Source organism: Equus asinus, chromosome 23 (genome assembly GCF_041296235.1).
Source record: "Equus asinus isolate D_3611 breed Donkey chromosome 23, EquAss-T2T_v2, whole genome shotgun sequence".
Taxonomy (NCBI): Eukaryota; Metazoa; Chordata; class Mammalia; order Perissodactyla; family Equidae; genus Equus; species Equus asinus.
The window spans coordinates 30328408-30355341 of record NC_091812.1 but is presented as its reverse complement, the minus strand read 5'-3'; the positions used below and the strand labels follow the sequence as shown (position 1 = coordinate 30355341).

At 38.0% G+C, this 26934-nt stretch overlaps 1 protein-coding gene across 2 annotated transcripts in view; it reads right to left on the bottom strand.

Moving 5' to 3' along the window:
* The window catches only part of RORB (RAR related orphan receptor B), a 177921-nt gene that overhangs the window by 34783 nt on the left and 116204 nt on the right, over positions 1 to 26934 (bottom strand). The window contains exons 1-4 of one of the 2 annotated variants that reach the window (XM_070495633.1): positions 26262 to 26396; positions 14123 to 14208; positions 9670 to 9811; positions 3859 to 4260 (exon numbers count right to left, since the gene is read on the bottom strand). In XM_070495633.1, coding sequence (XP_070351734.1) covers positions 3859 to 4260; positions 9670 to 9811; positions 14123 to 14208; positions 26262 to 26301 — 670 coding nt within the window. In that variant the 5' untranslated portion in view covers positions 26302 to 26396. Of the gene's footprint in view, positions 1 to 3858; positions 4261 to 9669; positions 9812 to 14122; positions 14209 to 26261; positions 26397 to 26934 lie in introns of those variants that run through there. The other variant, XM_014848724.3, reaches the window with a different exon arrangement.

Genomic DNA, 26934 nt, shown 5'->3' with positions numbered 1-26934 from the left:
TTGAATATGTTTTTATGAAAAATTCAAAACTGTAAGATTGTATTCTATATGGAATAATCCAAAAACTTTTTTCAACAAAATTTTGCTTTTAAGATAATCCAATCAGGGGCCAGCCCTGTGGCTGAGTGGTTAAGTTCGGGCACTCCACTACAGTGGCCCAGGGTTTTGCTGGTTCGGATCCTGGGTGCAGACACGGCATTGCTCATCAGGCCATGCTGAGGCAGTGTCCCACATAGCAGAACCAGAAGGGCCTACAACTGGAATATACAACTATGCACTGGGGGGCTTTGAGGGGAAGAAGAAGGAAAAAAAAGGTTTGCAACAGATGTTAGCTCAGGGCCAATCTTCAAAAAAAACAAAAGATAACCCAATCAGAATAACGACCTGGTTGTACACATTTCATTGTTCTCTCAGAGACCAGAGGAAGCAGATCAGGACTTCTAGAAGCCAAGATTGACGTTTAAAAATATTTTAGTGTGATATAGCCTTGAACTCAACCAGTCAGAATGTGGCTAAAATCAGATTTTCTATATAGTCTGTACAGGGTATGTACAGACCCTGTTCATACTATGACAACTTGCTAAGCAAGTCAAGTCAAAATGTCAGCATGCAAGCTCTGTAGCTCATGTGTAGCCTGGGAAGGATGTCAGGCAGCAAATAGCAAACATGTTTTGCTGTGGGAATGCCAATTAGCTTGTGAGGGGCTTCCTTTCTTTGACAGGAGGAAATACAGTATAATAGTTAAGAGTGGGTTTTGATGTTACTTAGACCTGGGCTCAAATGCTTCCTTTGCTTTTTACCAGTTTTGTAACTTCTGAGCCTCATTTTTTTCATCCGTGAAATGGATATACAAATACCTATATAACAGGCATAATAGAACTGTTAAGAAAATTAAATATAGGACACTGCTCAGCACAAGGTAGGAGCTCAATAAAAGGTAATTATATTACCTGTAGTAGTCGCTAATGTTAAGTAAGAATGAGATTAATAACATTATAATATCCATTATATAACAATAATAATCATGATGACAAGGCTTAAGCATGACGGATGCTCTCCTAAGAATTTACGAATATTAACTCATTTAATCGATACACACAGGTAGGGACTATTACTGTCTCAGGTTTACAGCTGAGACTCGGAGAGGTTAGGTAAATTGCCTGAGGGAAACGGCACAACCAGGTTCCGATGTCAGGCAGTCCAAGCCCAGAACCAGAGTTCTTAACCAGCATGCTCTACCACTGACGCCTTCCTGCCCAAGGATACTGTTATGGACTTAGCGCTTTAGTGAAATAAGTGGCAGGTCTTCAGATGGTGCAGAAAAGAAGAGTCTATCACATTATCAAGGCTCATCGTGGGCACCTACATTCGACACCCATAGAAGGAGTTTGTGTCCACTAGATGGCATTGCTGTTTTAACAAAATGTGAACCAAGTCAATACTGAGGTTTAGGAGCCTGCTAAAATTGAGAGCACTAGCCAGACAATCTAATTGTAGTCCTAAAAATCTGATGGAAGAAACCTCCAAAATTTACAGCATATCAAGAGATCTCTAAAGACTACTGGTGCCTTGAAATAATTAAGAAAAATATATGCTAGTTCATTTTGGGTATCAATGTCTGTGTAGAAAATCTAGATGAATTTTGAGATCATCTAGTCTAAATGCCTCAGTTCATAGACGAATAGACTGAGGGGCAGAGAGGAAAAGTGACTTGCTAGGGTTGCTCAGACCTGATGGTTTTGGCCATAGTTTTCTGTCCGTAATACTTCCTACTGACTCTAAATCACAAACGAACTGTGATTTGTGAATTCTTAGAAGAATTTCCTTTTGGGTATGGGGCAGAAGATTGCCCAACAATCGTGAGTTTTTGTTGCATTAGGTTTTAAACACGTGTTTCAACTCAATAGCAGATTCAGGCACTTAGATATTAAGGAGGATAAAAGCAAAAATGGTGCTTATTTCTTTTCCTTTTTAACATATCCTGTTGGAAAGATTGAGTGACTTCACTTAAAAAGACTGTCCCTACTGCTTGACAATGCAGTCTGTGGACATTAAACCTATAGCCAGTAGCAGGGTAATGAATCAGCACAAAGACTCTGGTATTAGACTGCCTAGGGTGTAAGCTGGCTCCATCCTTTAGTAACCAAAGGGCCCTGGGGAGGTAAAGAAACAACCCTAAGTCTCTGTTTCCTTATCTGTAAAGTGGGAATAACATTTTTACTTATAAGATGCTTGTGAAAATTAAACGTGTGTGAAGTGCCTGTGACATAGTTAAAAATCAAGGTTAAGGGTAGCAATAATAGTGAATATTTTTGCTATTATAGCTGATGTTTAATTTTCTATATCTCCCAATTGCGAATGTCATTACAGGTATTTTGTCAACAACTTCTTTACTCACTGTCACATGCTGAATTGCTAAAAGAGAGAAATAACATTTCAGGTTGTATAACTATGTGACATCGCTTCTTCCCCAACCAGATGGTAGAAGTAGCCAAGATGCATATGGCATGTTCTTCATTATGTGTTCACATCAACTTTATTTAAAACGCTCGTAGGCTTTAGGCTCCTACTCACAGTGTAGACAGAGAAGGTGACGGAGTACATAGTAGACAAGTAATAACAGCTAAGAGGTATTGAGGACTTGCTGGCACCAAACATTGCTCTGTTTTACAAATATTAACTCATTTAATTCTTACAACAACCATATGATCTACAACCTAATACTTTTCCCTTTTTAAAGACGAGCAATCAAACAAAGAGAGATGAATGAACTGGGATTGAGAAACTCGCTCCAGCTGAAATAATAAGCCATGATTTGAACTCAGCTGGCCTGGTTCTTAACACTCTGCTCTGCCACCTCTCAGGGCAGGATGTGAGGAGGCCTCACAGGTTCCTGGGCTCCACATCACTTTCCGGCATCCACTAAATACTGCAATGAAGCCTGATATAGCTCCTGTTTGTTAGCTCCTCTAGGCTACTGTTAACATGCAACTCTGTTACCCAGGAGGGTAATGTGTTAAGTAAACCTACATCAATATTTTTAGGGCAATTAGTTAATGAGATCAACTGGTTAAACCTTTAATAGACTCCTGAGCTTAACAGGGTAAAACAAAGCTGAGAAGGTCAGAAGAAAACCTGCCTAGGATAGGGCACTCTTGAAGACCACTCCTTAGGAATCAAAGGACATCACAGCAGAGAGAGGATTGGGTTGCTGATGCAATTGTGTCTGTGACTAGCCCAACTCACCGGAGCTTATTTGGTGCTCTTATGTTCTGGAACATTCCAGACTCCACTCTCTTCATTGCCAGTAATTCAGACTCTATTCCCATGTAGAATTCTTGAATTCAGACTTACAAGAGGCTTAGAGGTCGTCTGGTCTACTCCTGTGCCTTCACAAAGAAGGAAACTAAGGTACCATTTGCTTATGGTTTGTCCTCAGTTATCTTAGATGGAGAGTTCAAGCCCTGTTCATTCAGTTACTACACACTGTTTCTATCTCCCTTAGCTATTTTGCTTTAAATAGCATCATTTTGAGTACTTGCTGAAGTTTTCCTGTTTATACCAGTAACATTGTCCTTCAGCGATGAACCCAGACTCAACAGATAGCATCTGTTCTTTACAGATAACATCTCTCTATTTATAATTTCTTCTCTCTTCCTTTGCTTGAAACAAACTTTTATGGGGCAGGGGAACAATGACTGTCGTTAGAACATATTTTAAAATCAATTAGTTTTCTCACTAGAAGCTATGAATGCAAGTAATTCAACTTAGATCTAAGAAAATGACCATACTAAATAGGACCAAGGCAACTTCAAAGCAGAATTTCCAAAAATGAGCTGGAAAGAGACGTCCACTTACCGATTTCAGTCATTGTTATCCCTGGTGCTAACTGCCCGTTGTTGAAAGAGCTATAGGTAAACAAGTTGGGTACGGATGTGAGGTCATAGATAGGTTCTTGCTTTATCTGTTTGATTCCAGTCATGTCAAGTCCTGACTGATCAGGGGAAGGCTGGCCGGAATCCACGTTGTAATAACCCTCGGACTTGGGCAGGTCAATGACATGTCCGTTGGCATATGTGCCGCTGGCTTCATTGTTCAGGTTGCTGAGGCCATTGCTGATGCTGCTGCTATACACCCTGGCAAGGGCTTCCGCCTCCCCACCCTGCTGCTGCCGCTGCTCCTGCAGCCGCTGCTGGTGCTTCTGCACCTCGGCATACAGGCTGTCCCTTTGCTTCTTGGACATCCTCCCGAACTTCACAGCTGGGTTGGAGAGAAAAGCAGAAAGTAGCACTTGTGGTTATCATTCTCAGGAACCACCCTAAGTCCAAGGGGCCATGACTGCTGGTCCATCAACATCAAATGCACAAGCTTCTAGCACCATAGCCCCAGGGTCCATTCATTTGCACTCTACAGTTGGTGAAAGGTTATATTAAGGGGTATCTGTACTGGTTTATGTGCACAGTGAGAACTAAATCTAATTGAGGAGAAGTGTAAAAACTTATGTATTTCTCATTGACATGAAGTTTAGCGTATTTCCTTGTTCTTTCTTACTTACGGGGAAAAAACCCCCACAAAAACAAAAAACTACCAAATAGTACTTGATATTAAAATGTCAACCGATACTCATTATTAGCTTTTCCCTCTAAGCATTAGGATTACTAGATTGTCGGATAGGACCCTATTATTTCACTATTTTCTAAATAGCATGTTGGGTATGATCAAGGATGTGGGGCAGGGTGATAAACACAATTTTAAGCAAACCACATCATTCGCCATCAGTTGGCTTTTCACATCAAACGGAAAGGATCTCTGGAAAATAGCAATTTGGTGCATCCAAGGCCCAGCAAGCGAGCCAGCAGTAAGCCCTCCTTTCTCATTCTACCACCCCCAAGTTTTGCTGCCCATCTCTTCTGATAAAATCCTCAGCTATTCTGAGGAAAAAAGAAAAAGAGTCGTTGTAAGTGGTCACAGAGTAATATGAAAATGCTTTACTGATTGACATTACATTTCAATCTGAATGCGTTGATTTTTAACTTATAGAGCTTAACCTCCTGAACTTATGGACATTGACATTTTTCCTCACAAGCTGTCAACTCTCAGTTTAAGCTGTGAACATCCTGAGTCAAGGTGCCACCTTGTCTGAATTATCAAGCTCTGTGTTGTTCAGCTCATGCTAACGGTGGAGACTACGACAAGCCTGGAGATTCCTCTCTGTTTCTATTTTTTTTTCTTTTGTGACAGTGTTCCCATCACCTGTTGGTGTTGGGAGCTCAGAGAATGTAGAAAGAAGAAAGAAGAGGGTATAAACAGGTTCAGTTCTTGGATTCAGTCACTAGGGTTGATGAGAATAACTTCTGAGGAGACCTACACGGCCAAGTGCTTAAAAACTCTCCAGCACGAAGGGCCCACAGAAGAAATTCTTGCTGTGAAAGAGCTACCATTTCACCCTCCAATATTCTTCCAGTATTCATTTTCTTCTTTCGTGGGTTACAGAGCTACCAAATTTTATCTGAGCATCAGCTGTGTAGAATGGGGACCACATTTCCCAGCCTCCCTCGCTGCCAGCTGTGGCCACGTGATTAAGTTCTGACTAACAGGAAGTAAATGGAAGTGCTACATGTACTTGCAGGTGTTGGGGCATGATATTTTCCTCCTTCTTGCCTACTGGATTGTGGATGTGAGGGCTGGACTTAAAGCAGCCCAAACTCTTTGAATTTGTCCTTAAGCCCTCTTAAAAATCTATGTTTTGGCTTTCTGATACTGCCTAAGTAGGAAAACAAGGTGGTAATTATCCAGTCATTTTTCTGAATGAAGACAATTAATCTGGTTAACTCAGACTAAACTCTCCTTTTCACCTCAACTGTTGTTTTTATAAGGTCTTGAATTATCCAGATCAGTGTGTTTACCTTTGTCAAGACACCATCTTTGTTAGCATCTGTTTCCTTTTTTTTTTTTTAATTTTATTTTTTTCCTTTTTCTCCCCAAAGCCCCCCCTGGTACATAGTTGTGTTATATTCTTCGTTGTGGGTCCTTCTAGTTGTGGCATGTGGGACGCTGCCTCAGCGTGGTTTGATGAGCAGTGCCATGTCCACACAACGAAACACTGGGCCGCCTGCAGCGGAACGCGCGAACTTAACCACTCGGCCACGGGGCCAGCCTCGCATCTGTTTCTCAGAGACAATTTTTTTGCTTACTAATTGCAGTGGTATTTCCAGTTTGTCCATGGACAGAATTCTATAGTAATTTTTAGGGAAAACTTTCTCTGCACCTTATATTATATCTTTCTAAAAAATTTACTATGTATCATTCTCTAGGGAAAAAAAACTTTTTGTATAAGAAAAAGTAAATCATAATAAATTTTGATTCAGAAAGAACTCCCTCCAACCAAGAAAATCATGTGACATGCTTCTTTATTTGCTGACTCCTTTTTCTTTGGGTTCATGTAGGTTCCAAACAGCTCACTGTTACAGAGCTATAGAGGTGAACACAAAATTTGTATCAATTGCTATAGATGAAGATTTTTGTTTTGGCCAGAAGAGATCTACTTTCTGACTTACTTTAGTAGAATAGTTTTCCATTTGTTTGTTTAAATTTTATAGGGAGAAAACTGAGAATGAGAAACTCTCCAACATGGAGACAGAAACACAGTGTCTCTTTTTAAACTCCTTTCCTTTTAGTCCTTGCTTTAGATTTCTATATACTCTATATTGAGACGAAATATACATTGTGGTGTACTGAATGCATTGATGACCCTGATTTCTTTTACCTATTTCCATGCCCTTCCCTGTGTAAATCTGCAATGCCTTTTCATTCTGTGCAAGCATCCTGTCTCACCCCTTGACTCAGGGTCATGTGACCTGCTCTGGGCCAGTGTAATATTGACATATGTGATGCTAACAGAGGCTTAAAAAGTGCTTGTGTGATTGAGTGTCTCACCATGAAAAGGACATGACTAAGCTAGCTTACTGGAGGATAAAATATGTGAAGCAGACCAGAGCCACCTCAGATATCCCAGATGAGAACATCTATGATCAGCAGATCCACAGAAGGACCTGTAGCTGGTGGCAGATGCATGAATGAGCCCAGTCAAGACCCCACATTTAACAATTTTAGGTTCAGAATTCTGCTGTTAGCCATAGATCTCATAATCAAAGCTAACAGTGTCAAATAAGTACACTGTCAAGTCCTCTGCCTAGGTAAACATCTGAAACTCAGTAGTGAATAGTTATGCCTTTTCCAGGAAATCAACTTAGCAGATTACTGAGCAACTGAAGTATTTTCAAAGAAACAACTTAAAGCTCCACTACATTTTAGAATGATCAGATTTCATTCTAAACCAAGGACTTTGCTGACAATTACCATAAAACTATTTTAGAATGAATTTTCCATTCATTTTAGAAACACAGATGAGCCAGTGTTTGTTTTATGCCCCTTCCTGTAATAAAAGTGATGACATATTTGTGAAAACATTACAGTACAGGGCAAAAATAAACCTACTCAACTTTCCCGACGTATAAATAATTCCTCGTCACTATTTGTAAATACCTTTGTTGTATTCATAGGCCTATTTTAACAAAGGCTATATTATTATTATATTTTCAGGTATTAGCGTTCTTCTTACCACTACCTATTAATCAGAATGGCACATATTTTAAGTGTTTGCCCCTCTCAGACTTGAATTACTCTGTTAATGAGATTCACTTGAGTATAGAGGCAGCCTCTTGTTAAACTGCTAGCTCTCAAAGAAACCAGCACAATTCTGTATACATTGCAAGTGCTTTATAAATATTCAGTGATTAAAGTATTTTCTCATGATATGCTCTTCACCCTCATTTTGATCCCACACTAGCAAAGAACAATTTTATGCAAAAAGTATTGGAAATCTTTCCATATTTATTTGGATTGTGAGATTCTAAATGGAACAGAAGTTTTGGGAGCAACTATAAAATAAACTCATTGCTTTTTCAAGGATTTCTTCTTACTACTACATGACAACTAGACATACGTTTTTGGTTTTAAGAGAACCCAATTGTAGAACTATCATCTTTGACTTTTCATAGTTATTTTGGAAATTATTTCATCTTACCATCTTTGGTTGTAAAGCTCTCTAAGTTTATATCTTGCTTACCAAGGAAGCTGGTCTTAATTTAACTCTTAAATTTCAAGGATATGCCTTTTTTTTTTTTAGTGCTCTAAACTTTGTAGAAAAATTCTGTCCAAACTTGTTCATTAATTTTAAAGTGTTCTCTCTCATCTCTTTTCACTATTTCTCCAACAGAACTTCCTGTGATGATGGAATGTTCTCTATGCTTTCCAATTTGGTAGCCACAAGCCGCATGTGGCTATTGAGCACTTAAAATACAGCTAGTGTGACTGAGGACTGAAGAATGGAATTTTAAATTTTATTTAATTTTATTCAATTTAAATGGTGACACGTGGATACCATACTGGGCAATGCAGTTCCGGATAAGAAGACATTGTGAAATCTGTCCTTGTTGGGAAGCTTCCATTTTTTCATAGATGTATATTTTAGGAGACATACTTGATTATTACAAGGTGAGTATCATGTTTTCTCTTTGAGGCTCAATATCTTCCTGATGCCAAGAGACAATATATGCCAATTATCTGTATTTCTTTAAAATCTGGAAGTTTTTCTTTCTTTCTTTTTTTTTGGTCCACATCACCTTGAATTTCACCGGAGGGAGTGTGACCAAAGGCACATGATTCACATAAAGAAAATAATTATCATTGTCTATGTCTCAGGCTCTAGGAAGAAGAGAATTCTGTGGTTCATTCAACAAACATTTAGGCACCTGCTTTTAACCAGACCTTAAGCATATAGTGGGAACAAGATGGAAATGGCCCCCTGGCTTAGGGCAGCTCACAATTTAATACAGGAGTGCTGTGCCCAATGTTGGTGGGGAAAGAATTATCTTAGACAAATGCTTAAAAATGGAAGCAAAGCTAGACGAAATTCTTTGTTTCACTTTATTTGTTCCCTTTCATTAATCTAAGAAGTTCAGCTGGGGACCCAAGCCACCCAATTGGGTTGGGCATGAGGATGGAGTGCACACTTGTGTCATATTCTGAGGACACCAACCTACGCAACCCTTCTAAAATTTAGACTTCTTCTATAGCCTTTACAATCTTCATCACGGCTCAGAATAGTTCAAGTCCTTATCTGGGTAGCTGTGACCAGCCAGTGGCGCTTCTGGGTTTCCTATAGAAGTATGTTCTTTTCCTTCGCATCTCCACATACTAACCAATTTGTGCACCAGCCAGACTTAACCCAGTGACCAAATGGTCCCAGTTTGACTGAGACTTTCCAGTTTTAGCTCTGAAAATTTCATGTCCTGTGAAACCTGTCATTCTCAGGCAAACCTGGACAGGTGGTCACTTTCAATCTAAGCCTATGTGGCTTTCACTTAACCTAGTTAGCACGGGTTTTGCTCCATGATCTACAGTAAAGCCTTTCTTTTCTTCTTATTTCATAGACAATACTAATTTTTATATGTTCTTACTTTTCCTCTTATGCCTAGCAGCACACGGTTTTCTTTGCTTCTCATCTGCAATTCCCTTTGTCTAGAATTCTTCCAGCAGCTTAAACAGACGCACGCAAAGCATTCATTTGAAAGCCTTTCAGTAAGAAATAGGAAGGCAATGCCTTACCATCTCTCGACATTCCTAGGGCAAGACACTTCTGCAGTCGGCAGTGTTGGCAACGGTTCCTGTTGGTTCTGTCAATTAAACAGTTTCTCTGCCTTGGGCAGGAGTAAGAGGCATTGTTCTGCTGGCTCCTCCTAAAGAATCCCTAGAGGGCAAAAGAGAATGAGGGAGACAGATTTATAAGAAAGGAAACAGAGACTATTAACATAGGTTTGCTACATTTTCTACAGTGAATATAACAGTTTAATTTTTAAAATTCTTTGGATCCTTCTCCTTGGATAGCTTATAGATGTTTCTACTGGAGGAAATACGTACTATCTGCAGAGATATGAGGGTATCACTCATTCATTCATTCACTCACTCATTTAATCAATGTTTACTAAGGACATTAGTGAGCTGTGCTGTTCTATGCAAAGAAAAGCAGAAGGAAGTTTCTGCCCTCACAGAGCAGTGGGGAAGGAGTGGCAGAGAAGATCACTGCTAAGCCAGATATGACAAAGCTGGATGGGGACAATACTACAGGCTTATTTCGGATGCTGTGGGGTGAGAAACTTGAGTCACAATAGACCTACTAAGGCCTGTGGGCTCAGTATGTGCTACTATCTTCCTAGTTTCTAGGATGTATTTTTCCCCATTTGAAAAGTTTTGAATTTGGACTGATTGCATTTGAAAGTTTTTTGTTTTTGTTTTTGTTTTTTTGCTGAGGAAGATTGTCCCTGATCTAACATCTGTGCCAATCTTTCTCTATTTTGTATGTGGGATACCTCCACAGCATGGCTTGATGAGCAGTGGATAGGTCTGCACCCGGAATCTGAATCTGCAAACCCTGGGCTGCCAAAGCGGAGCACAGGAGCTTAACCAATATGCCCCTGGGCTGGCCCCTGGAAGGTTGGTTTTTAAACCAATGATGTATCTTAAAATCAACCACATCTTTGAATAAAGGAAATACGGTATATAAACTGTTCAATAAAAAATAAGCAATAATTAAAAGCTGAACTAATGCTCTCTGCTCAGCCTCAGGCTATAGTGATGTAGGAGACCTTCATGCAAGTAAGTCTGGGTCCTTCTGGTACAAAATGAACTGCCATGGACTCTACGCTACCTTTCTAAATAAATCCACAGTTGAGTTTATTTTTTTAATTCTTTGGATACCACTCGGTTTAATCATCTTACAGAAAACCCTATTGGGGAAAAATAAACATTTTCTTTAGAGAAATGAGAGTATCAGTCACCCATTCCTTCACATATTTAATCAGTTTCCTTAATTGCTCTTTCCTCTTGAATTGAAATACAGCAAAAGTGCAAAGTGCCGTGAGCAAAGTCATGGTCTCTAACGGATTGACCGAGAGAAATTTTAGGAAAAGATAGCCCACAGTAGCATCTTTTGGAAGAAGGCAGCCTTGAGACGGGCTGGGACGGTCAGCCCAATGCCTATCTTGCTGTGAGGCCTGGAGGAGGTCACCTGACCTCTGTCAAACAGTTTCTGTGTTTCCTCAACTATCAAGAGGAGGATAGAGCAGGGCTGGGACAAGGGTGAGGTGAGTGAGGCAATCAACTTGGCCACAAATTTAAGGGTCGTTGAAAGAGTGGGTAATCAGGATAAATATTTCAACACAATATGTTAAAAGTCAACATTAATGCAAAAAAATACTGAAAGTTTAAATAAAGAGAGGATCAACATTATTGATTTTCCTTTGGTCTTGGGCTCCAATATGGCTCAGCATGGCACTGTAAAGGGAGCTTGACTAACCTTGTGAAGAACCTCAGAAAAGGATGTTGTGGCTAAGTATCTCCTTGGAAAGAAAGGGCACCAATTGGCTTTGTGGTTGTAAACCCAAAGCCATTCAACAACAAGAACTAATTTTGCCCTCACGGATCCATGTGTATTATTTATTTAACGGACAAGTGGAGGCAGAAAGAGATATCTGATTGTCCAGTTTGAATGAATTCATGGAGCCCCTGAAAACAGAGATGGAATCCAAGCCCCCGGGGATTGAAATGATGTAGTTCACACACCATGAAAGCTGTCAGAAAGCATAACTTCAGCCCCTTGGTCTTGATTAAAGATGACTCGAAATTTACATTTTAAGAAAGAAGCCTGTGGTTTTTATCTTTGGGTACTCTAGCGCCACTTAGCAAAAGAGTTGCCAGAAAAAATGAGTGAAGTCACAGCTACAGCCCTAATTTAAGGCCAATTTGACATTAATTATGAGGCATTTTTTGCTTATCTGTTGCTCATTATTGCAAATGAAGTTTTTGGCATGAAAAAAGAGATTCTCTTTCAAATTTTATTGAATGAATAGGAAATTTGAATAAATGCACAAGCTGCATTGATGTTATTTAAAATGGGTTGTTTATGTTGACTAGAAAACAGTGTTATGAAAATTCAGAGGTTGATGCTGAATGTGCTGACATTGACATCTTATTCTGAATAGAATTTCCTGAATTTTCTATCTGGAGAAAAATGTAGCATATTTACAAATGTGAGTGTTTCCATGAAATAAAAAATATAGTGTGGTGTACAATATCATTTTGACTAAAACGTCAAAGTATGCTTCAGAGTAACAGCATAATTTCTCTGATTGTGGATGCCTTCTTTAAATAGAAAAGATGACATGAATAGGACTAGTTCTTAGCTATTGATCTGTCGAAATATATTTGTTCCGTAGTTAAATCTTTGGGAAATTACTGTTTAAAATGTTTTGCTCCTTAACATGAACATGGCCTTGTATTTTGAAATCAGACATCTTCCAAACAGACCTTATCTAATGAAACACAAAACATCTCCACTTTGACATTGATCTAAAATACATTTTTGCTGGACACTATGTAAACTAGACCAGAGCTCTTAAAACTGCATAAGAAACCAACAAAGTGGTGGAAATACTTTCACTGGAGAGGGTTCCGATTCCAAAATTATTAGTATTTACAAATAAAACTATTTATCTACCTGCCCAGAGGAAGTAATAACTTCATCTAGGAGGGTAAAAAATTGCTGATTTGTAATTTTGCTTTATTGTTTCTTTTGAAGAGTTGAAAAAATTGCATTAATGTAAATAACATTCAATTCTTAATTGTAAGTCTGCAGAGGGACAGAATGTAAAGCACATCTTATGATGTTCCAACATGGATTATCACTAATCACCTCGAAGCAGGTCAGTATGTTGATGGGTTAGGACATTAATGTTTTTCTCCCCTCTCTACATCCTTTGCCAGCTTTATTCTCATTTGTTGCTCTTTCTTTTCTTTCCTCCAGTTTCAATTCCAGGAATCATACTTTTTGAGACTATTACAAAGACATTGCCAGTTTTTTGCATAGCACCACTATTTGACAGTTATAGCATTTTGCCTCATTTATATTTGAAAGTCTCTTAAGATTAAGATTGGTCCTTAGAATCCATGATTAGGCTACATCTCCTTCAGTTTACTGACCTTAAATTAATGATACACTGCTTGCATCTTGGATCAAGAATACAATTGCTTTCTCCAATAACTTTGCCAGGACATCACTTTTTCCTCCCAGACTGTGGCTGCATTTTATTTGCTCTGGTTACATATTACCCTTTAAAATTAGTTGTAGAACTGTTTTTATTTCCTCCTGGATACTTAATCTCTCCACTCTTTCTTTTTTTTTTAAGGATGAATGTTAAAAACTTACTGTTAGTTTCAAATTTCTCTTATTTCACATTAGGTCTACGTTGACTGCTATTCCCCCAGCTTTGTATTTTAAAAGCAGCCTGCCCGTAGGAATTAGTTTGCCTTTGTAAGGATTGGTCGAATCTGTCCTGGAAAGGAACTCTGGACAGAGAATGAAAAATCCTGTGTTGTTGGCCATGCTCTCTTACTAACTACATCAGTGACCTTGGCCAAATGACAAAATCTTGTTTATACCTCAGAACTTCATTGAAAAATAAGGAGGTTGGGGAGGAAGATTTTTAATTAATTTAGAGATTATCTGGCTTACTTCTAACATTCCATGCTTCCAGTTTTATTTTTCTGGAATGTGAGAATAAAGGATGGCCATATGCCTATTGCAACTGTTACTTTGACTTCTTTCTCAAGCAGATAAATAAATGTAGGCTCGTTAGTTATAATCTTTATTTTAACCTTTAGTTCTTTAATATAGTAATAAACGCCCTGGAGCTTGCTGGAGACAATACTGTTAAAAACCTCAAGAATCAGTATTTATATCTCTGTAAATGTGAGTAGTTCAAACTTTTAAATAAGAATCCATTTTTAAGCAGCTGCTGACCGGTTAGACAAAAACAAAAGGGTGAAAGGTCAAAGAACGGAAAATCAGCCCACCCACCACTCAGCAAGGATCCCGGAGTGTCAGCAGCAGGCACAGAACCCTTTAGCAGACCTTTTAAAAAGGCGTGCTCACCAGCGCCCGCGAGGCACGCGGATGCCTGAGGCGGCCGCGGGTGCTGTGGCAGCGCTGTGTTAGAGTCCGTACCTTGCAGCCTTCACACGTGATGACTCCGTAGTGGATCCCGGAGGATTTATCGCCACAAATTTTGCATGGTATCACTTCAATTTGTGCTGTAGGGGGAAAACAGACATTTTGAGCTAACAGAGTTGCCTTCTTCCTTTTACCCTGCTATCTCCCTCCCCACCTCTCCCTGCCTTGACCTTAGTGTGTGGACACGGCGGGTGGGGGTGGATGGGTGGGATCATCCACTACTATTTGAATGGCCTCCCTGAGCTACTTCTGTGTGAAAGGGTATCCATTTACCATTGTTTGCTTTGTTTTTCTCAAACTAAAACGTATAACCAGGATCAGAAGTTTGCTAAACTCTTGCCTTCCCTGTGTTCTCCTTTTTAAACCTGACCTTGAAAGAGCGTGACTCAAAAATCTCTTGAACCCCTGGCTTTGGTTTTCTTATTTTGCACTTCAAACACTGAGTTACTGAGAGCTATCACATTGCCTTATTTCAATAATATTTTAAATAAGTAAATAAAGCAAAACTGGAGGGGGTGGTGGTGACTTTATACATTATGTGGCTGGATGTTTATTTGCGAAAATGTCAATAACGAATCAGTCGAATATTTATTGAATATGCTCTGTATGTCCACTAAATTAATAAAGTTTGATGACACAACATAAGATATGCTAATGATACCAATAACTTAATTAATAAAACATGGAGAAATCAGAGAAAAATGATAAAGTATGTGGGGACTTAACTAGGAACTGATATAGTTTCGTTGGAGATGAAGACAGCTTGGTTGATTTTGAAGACTGTGTAGGATTTGTTTAGGCTGGAGTGAAAGGCAGAGGGCATTTCTGCAAGCAGAATGGAATGAGGGAGGTCCAGAATGATTATGGCTTGTGATCACTGAAACAAACAACTTGGCTATATTGAAACTTGGGTCATATGGTTGCATAGAGGGGGTGATATCGGATTATAGAGCTCCTGGGAATTAAGTGGAGGAATTTTCACCTGGTTCCACTGGCCGTAGGAATCAAGGAAGTGAACCAGGTAAAGAAATGATGAAAGTGGTGGTTTGAGTACCTTAGAATGGTGAGTTTGCCAGGCTAACTGGAAGCAAGGAGAAGACTAACTAAAAGGCTTTTCCTGACTTGGGTGTTAGGAGATTAAAGCGTGGATTACATTGGTGGCAGAATAAATGGAGAGGAAGAAGCAAATAGACAGACAGTTCAAAGGTAGTGGAGAGAAGATAAATGACAGAAAGGATACAGAGGTGGAAACTGATGACAAAGAGGCTTCTAGCTTCCTAGCTTTCAGGCTGAGATTAAATAGTAGGTTTCACAAAAGGGGGACGTTGGTAAGGCAACTATTTTGTGCAATACGGTGGGGCAGGGGATTTCCATTTTGCATGTGTGCTATTTGGTGTGATGTCTTGTAGGCACCTGTATATAGAACCTTTTGGAAAGATGACTTTAAGTTATCAGGATTGAGGTTATGGGTGAATCCATGGGATAAACTTTATTTAGAATGTAGTAATTCCTACGTCTCTGATAGTATTCTAAGAGTTGTTAAAATTATACACACTAGGAAGAACTGCTATTCCCACTCCCAATTTAAAATAGTTATGCAAAATATGCTTCAAAATGCTTTGTACATCAATCTGCTACTTGGATGTTTTTCTACAGTTTCTTACCCTTGAATATACAAAACAAATAAGTGCAAGATATAATCCTCTTTGTCTTATTGTTTTACATTTTAAAAAAGATAATACTCAGCTTTAGGGTAGCCCATTAAATCTTTTGAAATTAAATATTTCACAGGAACTTCAAATGACCTTTTTGAGCAAAAAAGCAGCGTTATGTCCCTATTTTTCATATGAGAAAACTGAGGATCAAGGTGGTTAATGATGTCTTTGAGTTGACTTGGGAGATGACAATCAGAAATTAGCCAATTTTCTGATATTTCATTCAGTAACCCTTTGTCTGCCTCCTGCAAAGATAAAATACAAATACAATTTTGAATTCCTATGTTATTCCAATAGCACCAGCTAAAGAGATAATGATAAAAACATTGGGAGAAGAGACAACTAAAGTCAACGAAAATACTTATTAAACTATTTATTTCTATTTGCTTCTGTTCTTTTGGCTTCCAGATTACATGAACTGTCCTGTTTCTCTTAGCTTTCAGATTACATGAACTAGTACTTGTTTTCAAGATCTTTTTTTTTTTGAGGAAAATTAGCCCTGAGCTAACATCTGCCACCAATCTTCCTCTTTTTGCTGAGGAAGATAGGACTTGAGCTAACGTCTGTGCCCATCTTCCTCTATTTTATATGCGGGATGCCTACCACAGCATTGATTGATAAGTGGTGCATAGGTCCGCGCCTGGGATTTGAACTGGTGAACCCCGGGCCACCAAAGCAGAGTGTGTGAACTTAACTGATATGCCACTGGACCAGCCTTTCAAGATTTTGTGATATGGGGAAAACTTGAGATTTGATGTCATTCTGTTCTGTTCTGTTCGCCTGGGTTCCAGTCCATAATCTGTTAGTGATTGGGGCCATGGCTAAGATCAAATCTCTGACCTTGTTTTCTGGTTTATAAAGCTTAGCTGACAAACTTCATAGACTCGTGAGGATTAAATGAGATATTTTATGTAGAAGCGCTTGTAAATAGTAAAGAGCTACAAAATGTCACTCTTCATCATCATCATCATCAACAGCACCACTGTTAACTGATATCTCTAACAATTTTGGACAAAAACATAGACAAGCCATATTGTTATTCCTTTATTAAAAATCTTATCATTAAAAAAACAGATGAATGACACTATAAGTTATTTGTACTGTGGGTTTTTTTTTTTAATTTTTATGATAACCTTTCAAACAGTGGATTCTTTACAATGTTTGCAAAGTTGACTAAAATCCCAGGTATCCATTGTACAGTTGTTAGGCTTCTATGATATTAAGTCAGAGCACTCTGCATAAATTACTCCCCAGGGAGTAACTTACACGTGGGGAGAATCTGCTTCAATAAGTTCTTAATTATAAAATGATCTAACTCTAAAGGAAATGAAAATAGAGGTAATTTGCCCCGTGGGGTGTGAGAAGATCTTTTTGAAAGCCACAAAGGTTATCTTACACAACTTCGGAAATACAAACGGGATAAAGAATGATTCGATAGAACATCTGCATATTTATACATATTTATAATCCCAGCTCCACATGTAATCCTGAAGAGCCATAAACATTTTAACAGTATTTTTAAAGAGAAAGAATTCACTTAAAAAGGTATTTGTGTGGTGCTGTGTGTGGGAAGGGATTATCGGTTTGGAAAACGTATGACCATTTTTACCTTTTATGGCAGAATAGATCTGTTGAGGTTTATAATAGGGAAAGATAAATTTAAATAATTTAAGGTGCCGATCCTTTTCCTCTTCTCTCATTTAAAATAAACTGCCTCTGAGCTACTGCTTCATAGTTCATTCTATGTATTTTATAAAGCACATCTTTGAGGCAGAGTATTTCAGACACTGATGAGAACAACAGATCATATTATTGCTCCAGTGCTTGCTATTTCTGAACGTTTTGCCATAACACCAGCCATAGCCTCCTGTGCAATTGTCTTGTGGTGAATACAGATCTGGTGACGTGCTACTTATCGTGGTTTCAGACTGAACACCTGGGGAGGATTTGGTGGCTTGGACCTCACCAGCTGTGACAATGAAGGGTGTTATAAGGAAGCTGAGGAGGGAGTTCGACTTTTATACTTTTGCTTGATTCATTGAGTAACTCAACAACAGCATTGTCTGAGAGACAAACACAGAGGAGCTGAAAAGCCCTTGAGATATGCTCATTTCTCAGTGTTTCCATTTTTTATATCTTCCTCTCGCTTGTATTTTTCTATTGGTAATCCTTCGTGGGGACTATAGTTAAAATTTTATTTACCAATTAATTTTTTTGTTCATAAAAGCGATCATACATGGGGTTTTTTTTAAGTAATATTCTTACAATGTCAAGGAATTTCATGAAATATTTAAAATAATTTGATGTTTTATCTCAGAACAATTTATGAAGTAAAATTAATTGAATATCCCATGATTTAGAAGGGAGATCCCTTCAACAATTAGAGAGTCATCAAAATTTGTTTGTTCTTTGAAAATGGTGGTTCTCTCCTCCTAGTATCTCCTGTAGGGCCTTCCTTGCTTAGAGTCCCTCCCACGACATCTCAGAAAGCCACCACGTGTTCAATTCTTCTTCCTTATCAAAATGGACATATCTTTTGTTCTGCTCCCTCAGAACCCCCTGCTGGTGAAGGTAGGTGTTAAGTTAGAGTAACTAATCCAGGCTATTGAGCTAACTGGAAAATGTATCACTTTGATCCATCAAAATACCTTAACTCTTAAAAGCATCCATCAGGAATGGGAGTAACAATGGACTGTTTAGGAAACATTTTTACTGTGTGCTCTTATGCTCTCAATTCCTACCATTTCATCTCTTACAACTCACCCTGGCCATTTTTATGTTCTGGGCACTTTAAGCCCGTTGAGGACAGAGTCCAGGTCATACTTCTTTTTTATATTTTCTATGGAGCTCAAAAGAGGATATTTATAACTCCTTAAAGCAGTGGTCCTAATTTGTTTTTCTTTCAGTACAATTAAGAGATTTGACATCCTCCCTTTTATCAAAGTGGCTTTAAGCAATACTAATTTTCCAGATTTGGGGGCTGGGAGAAGAAATCAGAATCTTGAGATTTGGGTGGATATATATTTTGGACTACACCCTCAGGTGCTTCTCATATGATATGATAAGGCTCCCATTGAAGAATACATGAATCAAGCTATTAACTAGGAATTCTCTGGAGCATGTAAACCATTTGCAAAGGAAATAAAACCTGGGGACAAGGCTAGAATCTGGGAATACTAGGGCATGACCAGTAATTCTCTCCCTGTTTCCTGGCCTTCGGTTTCAGGCTATACTTGCAGCATCTTTTGTTTTCTACCTTTTTTTTTCCCTTAAGAGAAATAAGAAGCATCTGCCCCGTCGATGATAATCCCCTTTCCTGCACACTGGGTTTTCCTCTCAGTTTCTGTTTTCCAGAATTTTACAGTTTTGCTAAAAGCAGGCGGTACAGGAAAAACTTTTAATGTCTGAGTGAATCACAATTTGCACATATAAAAACTTCCAATAAAGATGGCTATTTTGGTTAAAAATCCTTTTGCAGATGGTCTCAAGAGCCAAAGTTGTATCTTATCTACCCAAATTGTATCTCAGCTATCATTTGTGGCAAATCCAAGTTAAAATCCCTGTTTTTACTCTTTCCCTTTCTCGCTGGCAGACTGATAAATATCTACCTCTATTAGATATAAAAATCTTCAATGTCACATAACAACAAACCCAAAGGATGAAGCAGGTACTCCTAAGATCTGGTTCCACGGTAACTTTGATTTATCAGAAAATGGCCCCCAAGATTAGGGTGGGATGGAAGTGTGGAAAAAGGAGACCCTCAGGAAAAAAGTAAAAGTCTTTGAGTTTTTGCTCTTATATCATGCTATGTGGTGATTCTAAAAGATTCCTGACGGCGGATCAGGTTTGTGTTCACGTATATCTCATCAGGGCACACAGCACCTTAATCCCAGCTTTTTGCTTAAGTATCAAATGTAGTGCATGAAATTCAGCGCACTCTAATTCCTATCCAAATGCCCTCACATATGTCCGCATTTGGGGTCTCCCTTTCTTTTCAAACTCTTCCTTGTAATATTCTGGGTGGTGGTCTATGTGAGCCTTCTATTCCGTTTAATTGATAGATAACTTCTGAATGACCTAAGTATAACATTTACTTTTATATTATTAAAATTCCCTATATATCATTGGAAGCTGGAATAGGAAAAACTTACTATCATATGATAATGGCAAAAAAAGGGTTTTTTCAAAGACATGATTTGTAGGATTATCATGAAAGGAGTTGATTTATTTTTTACATAGGAACATTTACCCTTAACAAGTTGCTTGCCTACCCTAACTCCTCAGAAGACTGAAACAACAGAGAATGAGACCCACAAAGAACAGTGACAGCAATTATTATTATCATTAATAGCAATTACTGATAATAAGCTAAACATACCCCTTGGAAGCAAAGCAAATCACTTTTATAAGCTGTAGGGGTTTTAAACTTATAATTTATGAATTAATTCCCATTAAATACATCCTGTTGTGTCAAAGTTTTAATTATGAGATAATGTGTGTGTACGACCTGGCATCATTTAGGTTGAAAGCAGTTCATGTCTTCCATGACCACTCACAGTGTGGTCTGTAGACCAGTGACATTAGCGTGACCTGGGAGCATGTTAGAGATGCAGACTGTAAAGACTTACTCAAGACCAAATGAATCAGAATTTGCTTCTTATCAAGCTGTCCAGGACGGCATTCAAGTTTGAGAAGAACTATTCTATGATGTCCAGGTAATTACAGTTGTAGCTACTCTGAGAACTGATGGAATTTTTAATTTCTCTGGCATTAAGGGAAATGAAAAACTTTACAGGATTCTGGAAATGTTGTTTCTGCTATTGTCTTTTAGGCATTTCCCCTTTATTCAAAAGGCGGTAGGACAATTGAAGGGTTAGTTACAAAAACTCTGGTCATTAATTGACGAGGCAGAAGAAAAAGAAACCAGTGTGTTTCCAGCTACATCTTGCATGACTGTAATTAACACCCAGTGTACTGGGTTTCCTTTGAAGATTTAATGATCGTCAGCTGTGCTACATCTTCATGTTATAACACTGTGTGGTGGTGTGTCCTCCCTCTTCTGTGGACTCACTCTTGGGGTCGTGGCCGCCAGCTAACTCTCTCGATATCTGATGCAACGAAAAAGCCTCTTTTCAGAAGATTAAAAAATAATTTCTATTTTGAAGGTTGAATTGTACAAAGTTTACTCTTTTTGTGGAAGTAAGGAGGTCCAACAATGTTTAAAACAGAAATGAATTCATTTCAGCTCTCCATGATAATTCTGGGAATGAAACATTTGGAAAGCTGCCGCTTCTAGTGGAGGCAGATTAGTTAACACCGAGTTCAGTAGTCATGATGGATACTCATCGTATTCCTCTCGTCTATCATAATGTGGTCCTGAGATGCGCTCCTCAAAGTGTGGTCCCTGCCTAGCAGTGATAGCATCACCTGGGTGTTTGATAGAAATACAGGCACTTAGGTCCTACTCTAGATCAACATAGTCAGAATCTGCATTGTGACAGTATCTGCGATTCATATGCACAGTAAAGTTTGAGAAGTTCTGGAAGAAAGGGAAGACATTCTACAATTTACCTCTTGGGGTATCTGCCCCCAAACCCCAACCCTCTGTGAAGAGAACTTTATGTAAAAAAGAAGACATGTACTCTACTTGATAGCTAATTTTCCCAGTTATAAAAAGAAGAAAACAGCAATTATTTTGCTTCAGTGAAAAAACCTGTCTCTCCTAGTTCCTTAATTTGTTTCTGAGCCCATTTCTCTAGTCACCATTTAGCTGAAGCCATCCGCAGGAAGCTCATGTTTATATAGCACCCCCTTCACTGAGGGAGGGCAGACATGGTGACACTCCACACACCAGGTCTCACAGATGATTCAGGGTGACCAGGCTTGGAAACAAACAGGATATCCTTCAATAGGTGAGGGGATAAACCATCTATGGTACATCCAGACAATGGAATATTGTTCAGTGATATGAGGAAATGAGCTGTTAAGCTATCAAAAGACATGGAGGAATCTTATATGCGTATTGCTAAATGAAAGAAGCCAGCCTGAACAGGCTACATACAATATGATTCCAACTATAAGACATTTTGGAAAAGGCAAAACTATAGAGACAGTAAAAAAATCAATGGTTGCCACAGATTCGGGGGAGGACGGGGGGATAAATAGGGGAAACAGAGAATTGTTAGGGTAGTGAAACTGTTCTGGACGATACTGTAATGATGGCTATATGTCTATGCATTTGTCGAAACCCATAAAATGGTACAACACAAAGCGTGAACATTAATGTAAACTGGACTATAGTTAACAACGTATCAGTATTGGTTCATTAATTGTAACAAATGTATCACACTAAGGCAAGATATTAATAATAGACAAAATTGTATGTGTAGGGGTGAGTGGATATATGGAATTCTGCTCAATTATTTTGTAAATCTAAAACTGTACTTGTAAAAATTCTATTAATTATTACAAATAATTGAATTACACAAAAGTGCTTCTTTTGATGGAGGTAGTGAGGATCATCTGAGACAGCCCAGCAAAGACAAGTAAGGAGTACTTTAAATATAATCAACTCAGCAAACATTTGTTTATTTTAGGCTACCGATATATGCAAAACCAGGTTTCTATTTTCAGAATGAATGCAGTGAGTGTACAACCACACACAGGTCTAAATAACCTAAATATAGGGCAGACGGAGATGAGTGCTAAATGAACTGGAAGAGGAAAACACTGATTTCAGCTGGGGGAAGCTGGGAAGTTTTGGTGGACGAGGTGGCTTTTGAGCTGGGTCTCAGAAAGTGGGCAGGGTTTCAAGCAGTAAATATGTAGGCAGAGGGCAAACTTAAAATCGGTAACTAAAGATTGAAAGAGGAAAATCCAATTATGGGAGTGAAAATTCCAGATTAGGTAAATTTATTTTGGGGACCTAGTTAATGGGGTTAGATGAAAAGTAAATAGGAGCAGAATGCTTTTAAAATTATCAACCAACCATCTTTTATCTGTAGTCACATTTGTCAGGTTGAATCATAGGAAATTGCCACCTTTTTGTGCAAGAAAATAGTCAACATCGGCGATTTCATATGGTTCATCCTAGTGTTACTGTGCACTGTGCCCTAAGATGTGGTTCCTATACTACATTCTTTTCAAGAATATTTGAAAAGACCAATTAACAAGGACATGCTTGGTAAACATAAAAATAAAACCATTAAATTATGTATCTGAAGATAGACAATTCAAAGGTTGGAACAGGAAAACTAATTAAACACACACACACCAAGAAAACCCCAAGTAACAAAATTGGAGGTGGAAAGCACACAATACTATTTCTCATTCCCTTCATTGACAGAAGCAGTAGAGAACATTCCCGAAGTCCTCAGCACTTGTTCAGAGAGTTCGAAAATTTAAAAAAAAGTCTCTTTCTGCTTGTTGGCAAAGAAGATGAAATTTCTGGAAATGTGTTAAAAAGAGAGTACCATATAACCATATAACCACATAGTACCATATTAACCATATAAACATATAGTATCATGTTAACATTTTTTCTTCCTAACGTAATAATAACTTTATTTAACTGGCTCATAATACCCTACAATTTACTTGGATGGCCAAAAACTAAACAGTAGCATTATTTGTCACTGTTTCATATTTACAAACACTACTGTTTTTTAATATACCCTTAGTCATTGATGCATCAGATAATTACATAAACAAATTTTAGAACATAGGTGAGATATTTACATCTGTTCTGTGTGTCAGAGAGAGACAATGAAATGGAAAAAGAACAATCACTACCAGTAGCCCCAAGGACTTTGCCATCAGAGAGTTGATTTAAGGAAACATTTGTATGAATAGGCATTCCAACGTCATTAGGGAGGTTTCACTTATGTGAGAACATCTTGGACAAATAATGACACCAGTGATCATTCTAGAAGAACTTAGATTTTAGGAACTCATTTTTTGGATTATCTGCAAGAGCTTTGATTTTGTTTTTAACACAGATTATGCTACAATAATAAAATACATTGCAAGTTTCTGCAGTGAGAGCTACACTGTTATGTTCTAGCAAACTTGCAATTTAGCGCCCATTACTTCAGCATCGAATCTTGAAATGAAAAGAAATTGTTAGCATTGGAGAGACAATCTTGATTTTTACTTCATCTCTAGAGACAAGAACAAGTTCAGATATTGGAGAAAGGCATGTTTGGTTTAGTTCATCTTTATAGATAGCATTTTTCAGAAAGAAGATGTAGAATTTAAAGGAAGGCACTCTCATCTGCACACAGCACCAGAAATTATTTTAGTGCTCAAATAGTAATTTAGGATGTCACTCTAGAAGCTCTCCCTTATAATTTCACCCTATGCTAAACATCACAAAGGCCCTATATCAATGTAAGCAAAGGCTTAACCACGCAACTGGTGTAGAGTTACTAGTGCAGAGCTCCCTCCAAGACTGAAGTGCCTGTTCTGCTGAGACTGCACACTTCCCCTAAAGAGATTACCAGCATAATCCTAAATATTATAGGACCCGAGCTATCTTATTTTTGAGCTCATCAGATCCAGCATGCTGCACGTAATCCCTAACAGCTTTATTCAGTGTTTATGTAAGCTGGTGAGGAGTTGTATGAACAACGATGACCAAGTACTAAGAACAGATACTGTGATTTTCAAATTCCATTTTAACAAGTTTCTTTTGAACTGTTTTTTCCTACAAGCAGAAAACTCACCATCATTGTTTGACAGTTTATAATAACATTTGCATGGACGTACTTATGGTTGTCCTATTTGTAAGCCGTGTTTCTTATACATTAATTTATGCCAAAGGTGTTGTGATGCTACCAGGTGGATTGAATTGGGAGGAAAAAGTGCGTTCTTTTGGTTATTTCATCAGAGGTTTGAATTACTTCAAATTAGCAGAGATGTTTATTTTGGGGAAAAATAACAGAAGAAAAAGACTGGTGCAAACCAGAAATTGCTAAGCACAGCATCTAATATTCTACCATAGTAACTTTAAAAAAAAGCTGCAGCTTGAATTTAGGATATTCCTTTTAATTCCACCAAAATTTAAGAGGAAGAAGAAAAACATTTGGTTCTCTTTGCAAAGTATAAAGAGACTTTTTGTTCATACAGTTCATTAAAAACAATGAGGGGTGTGTTTGTGTGTGTGTGTGTGAACACACACATATAAGCTAAAATCAAACACTGTGTTTTACGTCATTTTACAACAGAAGGAAAAGTCATGTTTCTTTTCTTTTTTTTACAGCAAGTCAGAGGAGAAAGGAACACTTCTGTTCACCTGTGAGCCTCTGCTTAATTGTGATTCAGACGCAAAGAGGATTAAGCACATAGACGTTAATACGTCCAGTGTTATTAATTTCTAAACAACAATAGCAACAATATCCTGAGCAAATCTGTCAGTAGTAAGGATAAATGATTGTTTAAAGACTCCACTGATGTCAGAACCGCAATCTGCTGGTAATGGCTTACTTCACCAATGAAGTCCTTACATATATTTTGAAACTGGTAAATAATTGCATCAAAACAATATCTATTCTTTTGTAAAAATACAAGCACCAGGAAGCTCTAAGCATTGTAGAAAGATGTGACTCTGAGTTCATATAATATTTGAAGGAGTTTTAGTTTTGATTAGTAACTTTTTTTGAACAATTGAATAATTCTTTTGAAAACTGGTAACTTTTTTTGAACAATTAAGGTTTATATTATTTGAAACAATTATATCAATTTAGATTTTAATATTTCCAACTGTTGTTCATTGCTATTTAATACTGGCAAAAAAATGGCAACAAATCATGTGTCATTTTGCCCTGAAACATTTTTAAGACAAATGCTCAAACCTGCCTGTGTTACGAGATAATGTGTGTTTAGGGAACTGTACACTAACTTGTAAAGAATTTAGGAGAAAAAAACATAATTCATCTCATTGATAATAATCATTCAACCAAATAGACTTTTTTGAAAATAGATTTCTTACATATGAAAAAGGGTCTGGTATAATATATTTAGAAACTGAATTTTTAAAAAAGATAGAAAAGTGAAGTGATCATAATGATAGCAACGCAATGACTAAAATCAAAGCTACAAAGCTGTGACAAGAATGTTCACACTGTTAACCTCATGTCAGTGTAACGTGGCAGATGACTACTTGAATTCAATCTCAAAACTTATGCATTTGGTAATTTACTTTAGGATATGATAATATTTATATATAAATATATTTTCCTGTGTCAAATAAAGCCTAGTGACTTATTTATTATATACATTGTCAACTCAGAAAATATTTTATTGTCCCCACATGTAGCCATCAATTTATTTCGCTGAGAGCTTATAAATGCTTACTTTCTTGCCTGGAGGAGAGTTCATACAGCTAAGCGTCAGAAGAGAGAAGAAAATGCAAAACTCACCAGTGGCATCAGCTTTAGTTTTGAGCTCGTTCTCACACATTTTGACGTAGCAATTAAAAATCTAACTGAAAAATATTACACTTTTCACTAGAGGTCTGACGACTGGCCCTGTGTTACCCCACCACTAGGATCCCAAGAGACTGCATTAATGAGATTAAATGAGAGAGGAGTTAAAGGCATCGACCGTTCCATTTCATTAAGTGAGGGTGAAGGGCTCCTCGGGCCAGGAAGGCAGGAGCGAGAACATTGGGTTTTCTTTTTGATACTACTTATTCGCAGAAGAATGCAGCATTTGCTAAATCACAATCAGCAGTTTAAAAACATCATTCCCCCTGCTAGAATTGTATAGACACATATAATTTCTGCACTTCAATTCTCTTTTGTTTTCATCCCGTTGGAAGCAGATCCAACAGGCATATGCCATGTAACTACAGTCATCTCTGTGATTATAAAAGTATAACAAATTCCCTTCAGAATTAATTTGCTTCAATCCTTTTGGACCCTCTGTTGAGGTCCAGGAATGAAGGATTATATAAAGGTATTACCACGTTCCTACTCTCCCAAATATTGAATCACAGTGGTCTATGTACACAAACATTTTGCAGTTGAAGAAAATATGCATAATTTACAGCAGCAGTGGCAACAAAGCCAGGGAACCAGTTTGGAGACAATA